Raw genomic sequence first — 16,626 nt, 5'->3', positions numbered from 1 at the left:
GCGGCGCCTGCCTCAATCCCGTAGGAAGGAGGCGAAGCGCGGGGGGCGGCTGAAATGGCTCTCTCTCACTACAAGAGAAAGCAGAGATTGCAACGCTGCCGCGGTTATGTTCTCACACTGAAAACATAATCCATTGGAGAGAATGCTCATCCCGAGCTCGGACGGAAACAAGCAAGCGTGCCGGGGAGGCGGGAGGTTTCGAGGGGGTTCACCCGGCGAAACGGAGCCCGTCATTGTCCCCAGATCATCTTTCATCACCCGCGGCGCCTGCCTCAATCCCGTGGGAAGGAGGCGAGGAGCGGGGGGCGGCTGAAGCGGCTTTCTCTCACTACAAGAGAAAGCCTACGACCGCAATGCTGTCATGGCTATGTTCTCCCACTGAAAACATAGACCATTCATAAAAACGCTGCCTGCGTGTGATCGCAACCCAGGAATGCAAGGCAGTTTTTATGACCGTCAGAGGTGGAGAGAAATCAACCACATCCAGAGACTACACAGTGTGTCACAACATGGAGAGAGCGACAGAAGGGGAACAAATAGCTTTCAGCTGTGTTTGATATAATGGAAAGTGATTTTCTTGTACCAAATTAGCAATTTAGCATGATTACTCAAGGATAAGGTGTTGGAGTGATGGTGACTGCTGGAAAATGGGGCCTGTCTAGATTTGATTTAAAGTTACTTTTTTCAACTAGTGATGGCGCTTTTTTTTTACATAATGTCCTGACTATACATTGTGATCAGTTGAATGCCACTTTGGTGAATTAAAGTACCAATTTCCTTCCGAAACAACATTATTCCAAACTTTTTTTCAAACTATTTGAATATGTTTTCGCATATTTAATTGCTCATATAGGCTATTTATTTATACACAATTATGTGAATTTATTTATGTATGGTTATGTAAAATGTATGTTGTGTATTTATGTAAAAATGGTTAAAAAAAGAGAGGGGAAATTGCACTTTGTTTCCGCTTTATGCAACAAGTTCTCTGTGACCACAGCAGATATGTGCTACTAATCACATCACCCCAACATTACAGCATAAACAAACATCTGGTTTCCATAGTAACATTCTGTATCCTAGCAACAAAAATACAAATATCAAGAGGCATCCATTAGGTTACTTATCTTTCATAAAATCTTCTTTCAATTATTTGATTATAAATGAACAGATGGAAATAAGATACCAATACCAGCAGAATCCGTGTATCATTCGTTCATTCGTTTGATTCAGCAGGCTACGCATTGGAGCAGAATATAATTTTAAACGATAAAAGACAGTACCCCATAACCACTGAATACATTCTCTGAGTCTTTTCCCCTGGTCTTTGGTTGAATTGAGTTTCAGTTCAGTCATCTTATGTCCTCAGAAACTGCACTGAACATTTGCAGTTAATTTAGGGGCTAAAGAAAGCGAGCGCGAGAGAACAATTAACCTAATTTGGAATGGGCGAATTGAGGGGGTGGGAGGGTATCCCAGTGTCCTCACTGATTGTGAGGGTATACCAGTGTCCTCACTGATTGTGATTGAAAAGTCAGCTTCAACACCGCGCCCACTTGTTTCAGACGCAGCACTTCGAGAGAAAGATAACGGGACAAGCAGCCGGTAAGAAAGCTGATGCACATTTACTTGTTTTCATCTTTTGTGAACATAAAAGCTTCAAACACCTTGATTAAACACTTAATGATGGCGCAGTAACACATTTAGTAAATAGAAATAAAGATTGTATTGCCTGCTTTCTGTATTCATATAGAGAAAGTGCTTTTATTTTATTTGTTACACGCGCTCATGAATAATTATAGTGTTAAATCGTAGTAATTATTATGACAAATAAAATGCAAAATGTGTAATATTTGCTTGCGCTCATTACGTGTTGCAAAAACGATACAGTTTGTCAGATATCTAGCGTCTGGCAGTTGTTTAGCGAGATGGTAATAATAATAATACTTCGTTAGACTTGTAAAACTCAATTTGAATGCATACATTTTTAAGTACACTATAAAGGCTGTATTAATTTGAGTCGCATGCTGGGTGCGGCACGGCACGTGGAGAGACTCGCCCACCACAGCGGGATGTTCCGTTAGGGGATAGTGTTGAGGCAGGAAGTAGGCTGAAAGTTATTTACTTGTAATTTCTTTATAATTTGCTCTTTTTTAAAAAAAAAAAAAAAAACTTTATTAATCTATTAATTTAATAAAAATGGTTCTGGTTTCATGCTTAGACTTTTTAAAATAGTGTAGCCTAATACGTATGCTCTCTCTCTCTCTCTCTCTCTCTCTCTCTCTCTCTCTCTCTCTCTCTCTCTCAATTTCAATTTTTAAGTACTTTATTAGCATGATTGTGTTTACATAAAATATTGCCAAAGCATTAATATACAAAACAGATAATGACAAGACAAAAATGTATAATAAAACAGTAACAAATACCATTAAAAATGTGTTTAAATGTCTTAAAAATGGTATTTTAGTTAGGCTAGTTAATTAATAAAATAAAAAATAAAAAATAAAAAAATAGTAACAGTAGGCCTATACAATATAAATAAGTATTTAACAAGAATTTATAAAAAAGTACATTAAGGCAGTGATTGATTTCTCAGAGTGTGCACTTCAATGTGCATGAATGTCCTCCCTCTGTAACAATGGCATTTGATCTGTTTCTGCTGAAAACTGTGGCATGAGGTTTGACAGTTTGTAAAAGTATTTCTCTCTCACCTCTGCAAATTTCTCAAAGTGAAGGAGAAAGTGTGTCTCTGTCTCGACCTCACCAGTGTCACAGTGAGCACAGACTCGATCTTCCTTTGGAAGCCATGTTTGTCTGTTCTCCCTTTTCTATGGCCAGACTGATCACTGAGCCTGTATTTGGTGAGGATCCGTCTCTGTTTTGGATCTCTTACAGTGTGGAGATCTCTCTCTCTCTCTTTCTCTCTCTCTCTCTTTCTCTCATTGTAACAGGTCATAAATCTGTAGCTACAGAGCTTGTTTTTCTATCTAGTCTTGTGTAAAAGTATTTTAACCTGATTAAGGATGAAATTGAGTTACTTGTGCCGCTTCTCAAATAACCACATGACTCTAGCTCTGTGTCCAGCTCTCAGTCATGTCCTGTTTTCTCATACATATGTTTACTTGGATGTATTTAAAGGGGTCATGACATGCCCTTTTAATTTTAATATGTTCCTTGAGGTTCACTGTTAATATTAGTTAATTGTTCTTTACACAAATAACAGTCATATCAGTGTATTTGTGATAAACAATCATTTTCCACCCTCATTCTGACCTTCTGTCAGAATCACTCTGTTTTGGTGCTGCCCCTCCTTTAAGCTTTACCGTAGAGGCCCACTGTTATGACTGATTCTCTGCTCTTGACTAACCTGCTCTCTCCTTTTCATCTCTCTGATCACCACTACTGGGCGGGGCAACAAAGGTGATAAGTTTAACTAGGTACTTATGTGTTATTGTGGAGGCGGTCAGATGCAAATGTCTACCACAGTGTGATTCCACAATGTAGAGGACGTAGAGAATGAGTTGTTTTGGCAGCTTGGCTTAAAAAAATGCTCTTTTAGTATGTTATTATAGTACAATGAACTCCTCTATATCAAAAGATCAAGGAACATTTTATTCCTCATGTCATAACCTCTTTAAAGCTTTTATTAACATGAAGTTTTTGCATTAAGAGAAAATTAATTATTGTGCATTGTAATGAATTCAACAGAATTTTCCTTTGTTCTTATGTTACATAACTGAATAAAAAAAAAAGAATTAAATAAATATTAAAAGCAAACAAATGAAAGAGAACGATAGAATGACAGAAAGGTTGGTGGGGGAAGAGAAAGTCACAGTGAAATTGAGAGATGGAGAGGTCGGTGAGTTGGGGGAATACATTGTGGTAAACTCCAGGCACATTCCTCTCATTTTTCAGGTTGGTAGGATGCAGAACATCTGGAATAGATCAACAAGTTGGAAAATTTGACACTCTGCTGGAAGAGAGAGGGTGTAAGAGCAACAAGAGAAATACGAACGACTGGGGGAGGCAGTGAGGGATAAATGACTCACAGCTATGCTATTCCCACCTGTGTTTAAGGATATGCTTTTTCAAACACTTCTGCTGTCTGTCCATATGTAGTGTCACAGTCTCTGTGAGTCCGCTAGTTGCAGAGCCTGACCGATATGGGATTTTTGAAACTGATCAAAATGCTGACTATTTTAATACTGCCAGTCAATTAGGGGCAGGTTGTAAAACAAGAAGTATTTACACATGCCGAGACAAGAGATAAACAGCGGCAGCGGTGTTATGCCGTATTCTGCTATACAAGTTAAGGGTAAACTTTAAAATATTACATTTTATAAATGCATCGACTGGAATTGTTCAGTTGAAGGGGGTACCAAACTGTGAATCCTGAACAAAACAGTTTGGTGAATACATGTTAACAAATTAGCTTTCACTCAGCTGACAAGCAGAGGAAGTAACTCTGTGGTTAGCTAGTTAATTATAAGCTCGTTGTCACAGAGAGTAAAAGATTGACCAGCATTGCGTCTCACCTACCAGGTAACAACGTGGCGTGAAATTAACACTCAACAGACACAATCCACCACCAAACTGTTGTCTATTGAGCTGCAAAAAAGACGCTCTGATGTTTACCTTTCAATCTGCTACATTACTTACTGCACTGACAAACTATAGCTGGCAAACAGACATGAGTGACATCATTGTCAGGGACAGGGTTAATGTTATATTATTTATATTGCAAAGGGGAAATGATGGGGTGATTGTGTATTAACTTTCTAGTATGTATTTTACAAACTAGTTAGCAACTTACTGAGAAGACACATCTTAACACTGCACAGCTTAACTCCGCCCTGTCTGCAGAGCCACTGTCAGTTCAGAGTCAGAGCATACTCTGCAGGACAAACTATGTTATGACACCAATTCTAAAGCCTTGTTTTCTGCATTATATGTTCTGAAATATCATATCTGCGCATATCGACAAACATATACGGTGATACCTATATATCCGTGAAAGGCTAATATCGGCTGACCGATATATGTTCTGTGTATTGGTAACCAGTCTGCACTGTGTGTGCCGGGTGTGGTTACCATCCTACCTGTTGCCTTGCCTCCGTTGACGCTTCTCCTTAGTTTATCCTCAGCGATACATCACTGCACCGGAACTGCTCTGCAAATGACCACGAAGCACACAAGCCTACACACCATCCTTCTCCATGATGCAGTCAGTGCCAGGGTTCCCCCATTGAAGCTTTACCAACATTGTAGTGTTTGTTAAATAAATATCAGATCATTGTCTCCGCATTGGATCTTTTGTCTCATCCTTCACTCAAAAAATATTTTAGCCTATTTTTAAGGTGTATCCATTTGAATTTAATAACACCTTTCCGTCTAATTGAATTGAATAGTCTTGAAGAAAATGTAATTAATAAAACCTGCATTTTCTAAGATTTGTACATTTTATTTAGTTAAAGATTAGTCAATTCAAATGTTATTAAATTGAAATGGATAAATCTTTAAAAAAATGTAGTGTTCCTCACATGTAGTTCTGAATGCATCTGCCTAGCTGTCTTTCATTCTTGCTTTTTTTTTTTTTTTTATCTCTTTTTAAAACTTGTTTCCTTCATTTCCTTTCAACTTCTCTTATTCTATTCTGTTGAATAAGAGGAAGGATCATTCCTAAAATGTGAACACTCAATCCTGCACTGTTTACTTGACCGTCTCTGTAAGCCAAGCAACAAGACGAGGGAATCCTGACTGTTACAAAATTGTGTGGGAAGGCTGGGAGGGGAGGGGAGTGGGGTCTCAAAGCTCCAATTGTTAGCCTATTTGGCCCCTCCCACGGAGGTTGATGACAGATGGACTGTAGGGTTGAGTAAATGTCTCGGTTGTGCTGTGCTTGTCTAAATAGCTTGAATGTGTTAGGGAAAGGCTTTCACTGACTGCCAGTCTGGAATCCCAAATGACGCTCAGAGACTTTTTGTTATAGAGTACCATTGGCATTTATGCAGTATGTGACCATTATTACTTTTGCATGAATAAATGCCTGATTATCCTACTGAGTTTCAGCCCACCTTAGTTGGCCATTTTGTGGAATTTTATCTACTGATGTGATGAAATAGCAACATTATTGTCCTCACAGATTTTGCATTTCTTATTCAGTGAACAACCACTCTCAGCAAAGATGGGTGATCTTCACGAATCCTGTCAAGAAAATATCCTGGTCCTATTTTACTCCAAAATCAAAAGAAACAAATAAGAAATTATGTTTTGCATAGAAAAAAATGAAGCCTCTTTTACGACCATTAAGATTGTGAAATTAATTGTTTTATTTTATGACAGTTATGCACATTTTACCTACCAATTCTCATTATCTCAATGTGAAAAAGATGATCATTATGATATTCACATTACCGCGACATGATTTATATATATATATATTTTACATTATTTAAATGTTATTGCATTTATACACCACAGTAGTACTTCCTTAGTACTACCTTTTGCATATTAAAATAAAAATCAGGGGGAAAAAGCATCTTTTTTACTGTAATAAATAAAAAATTACTATGATGTGGTAATGAGAATCATAATTGAAATCAATGGGAATACTAAAATTAAAGCATCTGCACGCTTTACAGTAATAAGTAAAGGTGAGTAAAATGTGCTTAAGTGTCCTGAAAATTATTTCACTATGCAAAAAATCTTAATGCTCCTTAATGTGTGCTTTATTTTGTTTGTGCAAAATATTATTTTTTAATTTTGTAAGGATGTGAGGTTAAATCTGACATTTACAGGTTTCATGAGAATCACCCAGATGTGAAATCATGAAAACCTGTGTGACATTTTGATTCCACTTTTGTCTGTTTGTGTATTTAAAGGTGAAGTGTATAATTTCAGGGTCACTATGGTTACCAAATAAAATTGCTAAAAGTCCCCAGTCTTCCATTAGCCTGTCATAGATAATATAAAACCAAAATCACACCATTAGTTAGTCTGTTGGGCTGGCCAGGATACTTTCATAAAATGAGCAATGTTTTGATAGTGCTACAGAACCACAGCACACTTTTAGGGAAAATCAATCTATATCGAACATTAAAATAATTACACACATCACAATTAATATTGCGATACCATGAAAATCTATGAGATGTTTTGTTTCCACCAGTTGTGTGTACTTAAGTACAATTCCATTTTGTACTCAATGACTGATTACTCTTCCTTCATTTTCTCCTAGACAACCAAGGAACACAAGAAGACACAATAAAAGAGGACATCAATTGTACACACCACTACTGTAAATCACAGCTGACATTAATTGTCCTATAAATCTTCCATTTGTGAATCGGAAATCCTTTCCATCATGCCGGTGGTGTTACGTTCTTCGCCACTCCTGTGGGCCCGTGTAGCTGCCATGGTTTTCGCCTGTGTGGCATTCAGCGTTGCTCTGTACGGAGCAGCTCTAACCCATGGCACAGGTGACTGGTGCATCTTCTGTTGGAGTTTCAGTTTTGTTGGAACTCTTTTGATAGTCTTAGTGGAAATGTTTGGCCTGCAGACCCGGGCCCCTGTCTCCTGGAAGAACTTTCCCATCACGTTTGCCTGCTACGCCTCCCTCCTCTGCCTCTCTGCCTCCATTATATTCCCCCTGTATTTCCTTAAAGGCTACGCAGGTCGTAACGAAATTTCCAACTGCCGTATTGTGTCTACTGTCTTTTCGTGCCTGGCCACCATCGCATACTTGAGTGAAGTGAGTCTCAGTAAGGCTCGTCCAGGGGAAGTGGTCGGCTACATGGCCACAGCACCGGGGCTTCTAAAGGTGTGCGAGACCTTTGTTGCCTGCATAATATTTGTCTTCATCAGTGAGCCGGTTTCGTACAACCAGAATGGGGCGACCAAGTGGTGCCTGGCTGTCTACTGCATATGCTTCATCTTGTCAGCAGCAATCATTGTGATGTGTGTAGGCGAGTGCACAGGCTGCCTTCCCTTTTCCTTCGCCCGTTTCCTGTCCACATATGCCCTGCTGGCTGTGGGCATGTATCTGTCCGCCACTATCATCTGGCCCATTTATAAGTTTGATGATAAGCATGGAGGCCACAGCCACAGGCCCAATATCTGTGGCTCCAGCATCGGCCTGTGCCCATGGGACAAGCTACTGGCCATCTCTGTGCTCAGTGCTCTTAATTTCATTCTGTATCTAACTGATCTAATCTATTCAGCCAGGCTGGTGTTTGTTAGTGTTTAAGCAAGGTGTTTTAGAAGGAATAAGGAAAGCAAAAAATAAGTGGGTAGGAAGGAAGTGGATGTGTAGTTTGGGGAGTGGTGATGTTGAAATGGTCATGAACTATGTTTGGTGTTGTTTTTCTATAGCTTTGTTTTTATTTCGTAATCATGCCCGTTAAGATGGCAAAAAAGTTTAACCTTGTTCTTCAGTTTTAACTTGGAGCTTTTCAGTTTTCATTTGCATATCAAATGCATTACAAAATGCTTCAATGTACTTGTATGTTGCTTTGCATGAAGGACTCATTCATTATAACAGTGTTGAATGTGTGTGCGTGAATGTTAAATTCCAATCACCTCAATAATGTCCTTCAATTCTTCCAGGTTTACTAGCACTAGTTAAAAACAATTTGCTTCCACTATATATCTGTGATATGAGACTTGATATATTTCAGTACATTACACTGCTTTTTGGTGAATATGTCAATTCATTATATTGATGGGTTGAAAAGTGCATAATTGTCTTTTCTCCATTTATTCATTCTTAAAATATATTTTATATGACATAGACACATTGAAGATGAATAGAGAAGGGAAATATAAATGTATATGTGGACATATAATTTGAACATTCAAGCCATCTATGGCATGTGTGACATTCTTAATATATTGCCATTCTTATACATATTGTACTGGATTCATATTGTTATGTGTGCACATGGTATTTGCAAGTATCTACAAATGTTATAGATGTATTTCCTCATCAATCTTTATAAAACCTTTGCTGTGCTTTTGTTGACCAGAAGACTGTATCATTTACACAAACACCTCATGAGAAAGAAAGCAAATGAAATGTTTGCTGTGCTGCCTGGGTCTCTGGAATCTATATGTGCCTGTCACAGACTGTTACAGTCCTCAATGCTTATATGAGAATGTTGTCATTGTGTTATCAAAGAGTGAGAGAGCTAGTCTCTCTGTTCATCCCTCTGTGCTGAGGGGAGAACAGCACACACCACAGTGTTGTGCGAATGTGTATTCTAGCTCTGAATAAAAGTCATAAAAATGAAACAAGTGGGATCTCTGTGCAGTTTTGCCTTGTGCACCATTGTATATGTAATTGGGATACAGACGTACCTCCAATTTTTTTATTCTTTGTTTAAAGTTATGTCTGTGTAAAAAGATACAGAAAATCTGTTCACTATGTCTTGCTCTGTTCCAAATCTATTTATTTATATTCTAAAGCAGTATGCACTTACAGAGTACAGTTGGGGTGGATCATGGCACACAGCAAGCATATACACTCATGACTGAGTTGAATTGTGGATGTCTAGAAACACTTCAACTGGAGGATTTTGAAACTTCAAACACACACAAGATGTTGCTCTTTTAAAGCTCATGAGATTTAATGGAGTTTTTCCTCAGTTATGTTTCATTTAAAAAACAACTATGTCTCCAACTTTGGAGACGTTTCTCCAAAAATCCTCTGTGGAAAAAGACTGCACTGAAACACAAATGCACTGAAAAAATGTTACCCTGAAAACATGCTTGTGGTAACAAATATAAAACTGGTTTTATTGATCTGAAAAATATTATTTAACATCACTGTATAAACCAGAATACATTAGGTTACGTCAGTATTTCACTCCAACAAAATTAATTTTAGAAATTGTTCCTTAAAGGTGCACTCACTTTTCCCCATAAAATAGTTTTTACTCCAAAATAAATTAATTGTAATTGTAAACATATGTATAAAAGGTTGAGGACACTAGTCATATCAGTAACCTTATAAAAGCTGTTTTATTCTACATGGGGGAGGGGAACCCTCATTGGGGCTGCCATGTTAGAATTGTGACGTAGGCAGGCAGAGGTTGTGGATCTATGTGCAGCTTTATTAACAAAACAGGGGAAAACTCAGGACAAAGGGAAAAAAAAACAAGGAAACCTAGTACAGAGCATAACACATGCAAGAACTAACAAGGAAACAAAGAAACTAAAAGGGCTTATATACAAAAAGCAACAAACAAGGGAATAAGGAACACCTGGGGAAATAATCAGGGAAGGAGAACTAATCAGGGGAAAACCAATCATAAAATGAAACTACAAAGGACTACAAAAACCAAACAGAAAACAGGAACTAAACTAAACTTCAAAATAACAGTACAAAAACAAAAGACAATAGAGAACATGACAGAGCCCCCGCTTTAAGGAGCGGATTCCAGACGCTCCAAAAAGTAAAAACAAAACAAGGAAAACAAAAAACAAGTTGTCCAAGGGGGCCAACAGGCAGACCAAGGGGGCACAGGGGGCAAACAGGCAGTCCAAGGGGGCACAAGGGGCAGACAGGCAGTCCAGGGGGGAACAAAGGGCAGGCAGGAGGTCCAAGGGGGCACAGAGGGCAGGCAGGAGGTCCAGGGGGGCACACAGGAGGTCCAAGGGGGCACACAGGGCAGGCAGGTAGTCCAGGGGGCACACAGGGCAGGCAGGAAGTCCAGGGGGGCACAAAGGGCAAGGACAATTTCAGGTGGTCTGGGAGCTGGCCACAGGGCTAGGGTAGGTTCAGGAGGCCTGGGAGCTGGCCACAGGGCAGGGACCGGTTCAGGAGGCCTGGGAGCTGGCCACAGGGCAGGGACCGGTTCAGGAGGCCTGGGAGCTGGCCACAGGGCAGGGACCGGTTCAGGAGGCCTGGGAGCTGGCCACAGGGCAGGGACCGGTTCAGGAGGCCTGGGAGCTGGCCACAGGGCAAGGAAAGGTTTGGGGGACCTGGGAGGAGGCCACTGGACAGGGACTGGGTCAGGGGACCTGGGAGGAGGCAACTGGACAGGGACTGGGTCAGGGGGCCTGGGAAGAGGCCGCAGGACCGGTACCGGGTCAGGAGGCCACAGGACTGGAACCGGGTCAGGAGGCCTGGTAGGAGGCCACAGGACAGGGACCAGGTCAGGAGGAGGCCACAGGACGGGAACAGGGTCAGGAGGCCTGGGAGGAGGCCACAAGACAGGGACTAGGTCAGGGGGCCTGGGAGGAGGCCACAGGACTGGGAACAGGGTCAGGAGGCCTGGGAGGAGGCCACAGGACGGGAACAGGGTCAGGAGGCCTGGGAGGAGGCCACAAGACAGGGGCCAGGTCAGGAGGCCTGGGAGGAGGCCACAGGTCAGGGACCGGGTCAGGAGGCCTGGGAGGAGGCCACAGGACGGGAACAGGGTCAGGAGGCCTGGGAGGAGGCCACAAGACAGTGACTGGGTCAGGGGGCCTGGGAGGAGGACACAGGACGGGGACTGGGTCAGGGGGCCTGGGAGGCGGAACCGTGTAAGGCCCTGGAGGCAGAGCCGTGGGGGGCTCGGGAGGTGGAGCCGAGGGAGGCTCGGGAGGCGGAGCTGAGGGAGGCTCGGGAGGCGGAGCCGCAGGAGGCTCGTGGAGGCAGAGCTGAGGGAGGTGGCGCCATAGGAGGCTTGAGAGGCGGAGCCGTGGGAGGCTCAGGAGGCAGAGCTGAGGGAGGCTCAGGAGGCGGAGCCGCGGGAGGCGGCGCCGTGGGAGGCTCGGGAGGCAGAGCTGAGGGAGGTGGCGCCATAGGAGGCTCTAGAGGCAGTGACCTGGAAGGCTCTGGATGCAGAGCTGAGGAAGGTGCCCTGGAAGGTGGAGCCAAGGGAGGTGGCGCCATAGGAGGCTCTAGAGGCAGAGCCATAGGAGGTGGAGCCGTGGAAGGCTCAGGAATTGAAGCCATGGGAGGCTCGAGGGGCGGAGCCCTGGGAGGCTCGAGGGGTGGAGCCCTGGGAGGTAGAGCCGTGGAAGGCGGAGCCCTGGGAGGCGGAGCCCTGGGAGGCTCGAGAGGCATAGCCGTGGGAGGCTCGAGAGGCGGAGCTGAGGGAGGTGGCGCCATAGGAGGCTCTAGAGGCGGAGCCATAGGAGGTGGAGCCGTGGAAGGCTCAGGAATTGAAGCCATGGGAGGCTCGAGGGGCGGAGCCCTGGGAGGCTCGAGGGGTGGAGCCCTGGGAGGTAGAGCCGTGGAAGGCGGAGCCCTGGGAGGTTCGGGAGGCTCAAGAGGCAGAGCCCTGGGAGGCTCAAGAGGCAGAGCCGTGGAAGGCTCAGGAATTGAAGGCTTGAGGGGCGGAGCCCTGGGAGGCTCGAGGGGCGGAGCCCTGGGAGGTAGAGCCCTGGAAGGCTTGAGAGGCGGAGCCCTGGAAGGCTCGAGTGACTTGAGAGGAGGAGCCCTGGGAGGCTCGAGAGGAGGAGCCCTGGGAGGCTCGAGAGGAGGAGCCCTGGGAGGCTCGAGAGACTTGGGAGGCAGAGCCCTGGAAGGCTCGGGAGGCGGAGCCCTGGGAGGCTCGAGAGGCGGAGCCCTGGGAGGCTCGAGAGACTTGAGAGGCGGAGCCCTGGGAGGCTCGAGAGACTTGAGAGGCGGAGCCCTGGGAGGCTCGGGAGGCAGAGCCCTGGAAGACTCGGGAGGAGGAGCCCTGGAAGGCTCGAGATACTTGGGAGGCGGAGCCCTGGAAGGCTCGGGAGGCAGAGCCCTTGGTGGCTCGGGAGGCAGAGGCGCTGGGACGGTCGAGGCTACAGGCGCTGTCTCTGGGACGGCCGAGGCTACAGGCGCTGGCGCTGGGGCTGGGATGGCCGAGGCTACAGGTGCTGGGACCTGCCGGCCGAGGCTACAGGCGCTGGCTCTGGGACGGCCGAGGCAGGCGTGGGCTCTGGCTCGCTGACCGTGGCAGGCGTGGGCTCTGGCTCGCTGACCGTGGCAGGCGTGGGCTGGGGAGCAGAAGCCTTTCCTCTTCTCTTCCTCCTCCGGACAGATGGAGCTGACAACGCTGGCCTGGGACGGACGAGGCTGGCAACGCTGACTCTGGGACGGACAAGGCTTTAGGCTTGTTGGCCGTGGGAGGTGTGGGCGTTGGCTCGTTGACCGTGGCAGGCGTGGGCGTTGGCTCAGGAGCAAACCTCTCCAAAATCATATCCACGTACTCAATCCAAGTGTACTCACCACTCTCTGGCAACTCCTCCCATCCATGGGCAAGGAGGCCGATCTGGTAAATGGACTTCGGTCCGCATAACCAGTGCATCTGGCAATGGTGCAAAACATACGTGAGTATTCGATCAAAGGGAGGTTCGCCCGGCTCAACTGGAGGAAGATTGCTGCTAGATCCATCTGAGGGTTAGTTCTTCTGTGACGTAGGCAGGCAGAGGTTGTGGATCTATGTGCAGCTTTATTAACAAAACAGGGGAAAACTCAGGACAAAGGGGGAAAAAAACAAGGAAACCTAGTACAGAGCATAACACATGCAAGAACTAACAAGGAAACAAAGAAACTAAAAGGGCTTATATACAAAAAGGAACAAACAAGGGAATAAGGAACACCTGGGGAAATAATCAGGGAAGGAGAACTAATCAGGGGAAAACCAATCATAAAATGAAACTACAAAGGACTACAAAAACCAAACAGAAAACAGGAACTAAACTAAACTTCAAAATAACAGTACAAAATCAAAAGACAATAGAGAACATGACAAGAATCACATGACTAAATCTCAGTAACCATCTTGTTATTGGACACTTTTGCTCTTCGATAAAATTAACTACTCGAGGAGGACAGTGGGTAATCCCGGGAGCATGCAGGGAGACGGAGATCAACAGATGCTGCATAATAACTGTCCATCTCTCCAACAGCTAACACTGATGTCTATTTGGTCAACATATAGGTCCCCACATCGCCTTCCCTTTACTTCTTCACATTTAATGATTTTTTTTCCATTTGTATGAGTGTGCTTGTTTATGCGCATGTGTTGTGTGGACAAACCCATAGACTATGCCAACAGTGTCTAACTCAGAAACTTTGATTTGCCAAGATACCAAAGTTGGCTATCAAAAGCCAGCAATGTCAATATTAAAAATGTCTTTATATGTAGTTATATCTATGCTTATCAATTATCATAGATGTTAACTATTGTCTAATTTGAGTCTATTTTTATTTCTCCTAAAATTTTAGGATAAAAATCCAAGATTAAGAAGATGCTTAGATAGGTATAAAAGAGCGGACTCTGAGCAGTACAATTTCTCTCTGGGTATGTATCAAAGTGAGTAGACCTTTGGCAAAGTTTCTTCTCAACAAATAGATTTCATTAAACTACTTTGTACCCTTCAGTGATGGACAGTAAACTTCAGCACCCTTGCACACCAAAAGGCTAATTTTAAATAAAGATTAGCTTACCTTCTCAATATTGACACCATTTATCTCTCTACCTTTTTTCTAAAAAGTTAGAATTAAAGGGCACCTATTATGGAATTTTGAAAATGACCTTTCATGTAGTGTGTAACATAGATTTAAGTGAACAAAAACATCCTGCAAAGTTTTATATATGAAAGTTCACCGTAAAAAAAGTTATTGTCTCTCAAATGTAGGAGTCGACTCTGAGTCAATTTAATGAATCGTTTTTCCAATGAGTCATTTTCTTTTTCGTTGTGACGTCAAGACGAAAAATTATCAAATTGGCCGCGCCCACTCATTGCACGCGCAGACACCAGGGAAAACTTGAAAACATCATGTCGACAACAAGACGCTGTGTTCTGAAGTGCATATCAAAAGCGCCCTTTTTTTCACTGCCCAGGGACGAGCATGTGAAGAATCAGTGGCTAGAGTTTATATTTACAACTATGCCACACAAGTATAGCCCGAACATTGTGCTGTGTTCGCGTCATTTTAATGACGATTGCTTTACGAACATGAATGCTTTCAAGTGTGGATTTGCGAGCCGGTTGATACTGAAGGAAGGTTCAGTACCAAGTTTATTTGGATCAGCTTCCTCCTCCGAATCACAACCTGTAAGTATTATTAATAATTGTTGCTCTTATGTGTTTTTTAGCATGCTTAATAAGTATTTGTGTGTGTTGTGTAAGTTACGCTCAGCGCAGCTTCTAGGTCTCCAATGTAAATTTTTTTGAAATATGTGAAATGTTTGTCGATGTTATTGGAGTTGTCATAAAGAATAGAGCAATAACTTGTAGTAATGCATTGCTTTACCAATATGTTTATGCGTTGGGCTAACGCAAACAATAACTGATTGGGTGTTTACCACCAAACTTTGGGCTATGATCGCTAACATAAATCAACTCAAATTCCTTCTCTGATTTTGATTTTTTTACTACAAAGCGGTGATGGGCGTTCCGTTTCCGACAATCTCTGCACAGAGTATACCAATCACAACTGACTGGGTCATCTGACCAATCACCGCAGATTAGCGTCACGCAAAGGAGGGGTTTGGAAAAATGAGTCGTTGAACGAATCATTTGGGAGTCGGTGAGCAAATCAGGTAAACATAAATGCATATTATAAGACAACAAAAGTGTTTTTTGTCATTGCATGCGTGTAAAACTGTTGTTGGGGACGCCCAAAACAATATTAGGAACATTTTTAATGCCATAATAGGTGCCCTTTAAAGGCAATCCGAGTAAGAACATCTAACTCACTTTACCTGTTCTGAACAATCTATACAGTAGCCTCTATAAAGACAAGCTAGAAATTTGTTTTATTGAGTAAAATAGAACAGGGCACATGGAATGAGACAGAGAACAGTGAAGTGTATTGCCTTGTAATTGCAAACAAACCAACACTCGAAAGCATGTGTGTGTGTGTATGAGAGAGAGAGAGATAGATGCTTACAATTATAAAGATCTGGCTTTCATGTAAACATGATGTTTGCTTTGGTGAGGTGCTGTGGAGCATAGGGCTGATAAATGAAACAACTAAAGAATTAAACAACAAAACACACACACACACACACACACACACACACACACACGATACAGGTGTGGCTATCTTTATAAGGACTCTCCATAGACATAATGATTTTTATACAGTACAAACTATAGATTCTAGGATTAGATGTTTTGTACTATCCAGTCAAGACTTAAGAGAAACTTGTTCATGCATTCATCACCAGTAGGGTGGACTACAGAAATGGACTCCTAACCGGCCTTTTCAAAATAAACCATTAGACACACATGCAGCTCATTCAGAATGCTGCTGTCAGGATCTCGCGTAATCTCAGTTACTGCAATGTTATTGGACACTTTCACTCTTGGATTAAATTAATCATGGTTGACGGTGAATAGTGAATTTCTTCAATGGCACTGCGGTAACTGGAAACTATTGCATTTAAATGCTGCTGCAAACAAGCCTCTAGTTGTCAATGCAGATCCAAGATGACGCACAAAAATTACTGAGTGCACCTTTAAAGAGATATCATTTGATAATTTTCTTTCCGAAGGGCAAGATTTCAAAACTCAAAAACAGCAAACTCTCACATAAACAGGAAGAACTGAGGGGTGTGGCCCAGGCAGGCACTTCCTAAGAACTGGTGCTCAGTTAAAAAGCCTTTATCATTTCATGCATTTTGCAACACAACAAAAGACCAAATTTAA

At 43.0% G+C, this 16,626-nt stretch overlaps 1 protein-coding gene across 1 annotated transcript; it reads left to right on the top strand.

The window, feature by feature from the left end:
* The first annotated feature begins 1,468 nt into the window (after positions 1-1,468).
* myadmb (myeloid associated differentiation marker b) lies at positions 1,469-9,279 on the top strand. Its single transcript, XM_052128491.1, has 2 exons — positions 1,469-1,605; positions 7,238-9,279. Exon 2 carries the CDS (start codon positions 7,364-7,366, stop codon positions 8,243-8,245), a length of 882 nt encoding a protein of 293 aa, XP_051984451.1. The 5' UTR covers positions 1,469-1,605; positions 7,238-7,363; the 3' UTR covers positions 8,246-9,279.
* Positions 9,280-16,626: the final 7,347 nt, after the last annotated feature.

The sequence above is a fragment of the Xyrauchen texanus genome, chromosome 6, assembly GCF_025860055.1.
Source record: "Xyrauchen texanus isolate HMW12.3.18 chromosome 6, RBS_HiC_50CHRs, whole genome shotgun sequence".
Taxonomy (NCBI): Eukaryota; Metazoa; Chordata; class Actinopteri; order Cypriniformes; family Catostomidae; genus Xyrauchen; species Xyrauchen texanus.
Note: the sequence above shows the minus strand (reverse complement) of the source record. Positions and strands in the feature narration are given on the sequence as shown.

Excerpts from the sequence above, each read along its gene's own strand:
- myadmb (XM_052128491.1), top strand. The coding sequence starts at position 7,364 with ATGCCGGTGGTGTTACGTTCTTCGCCACTCCTGTGGGCCCGTGTAGCT.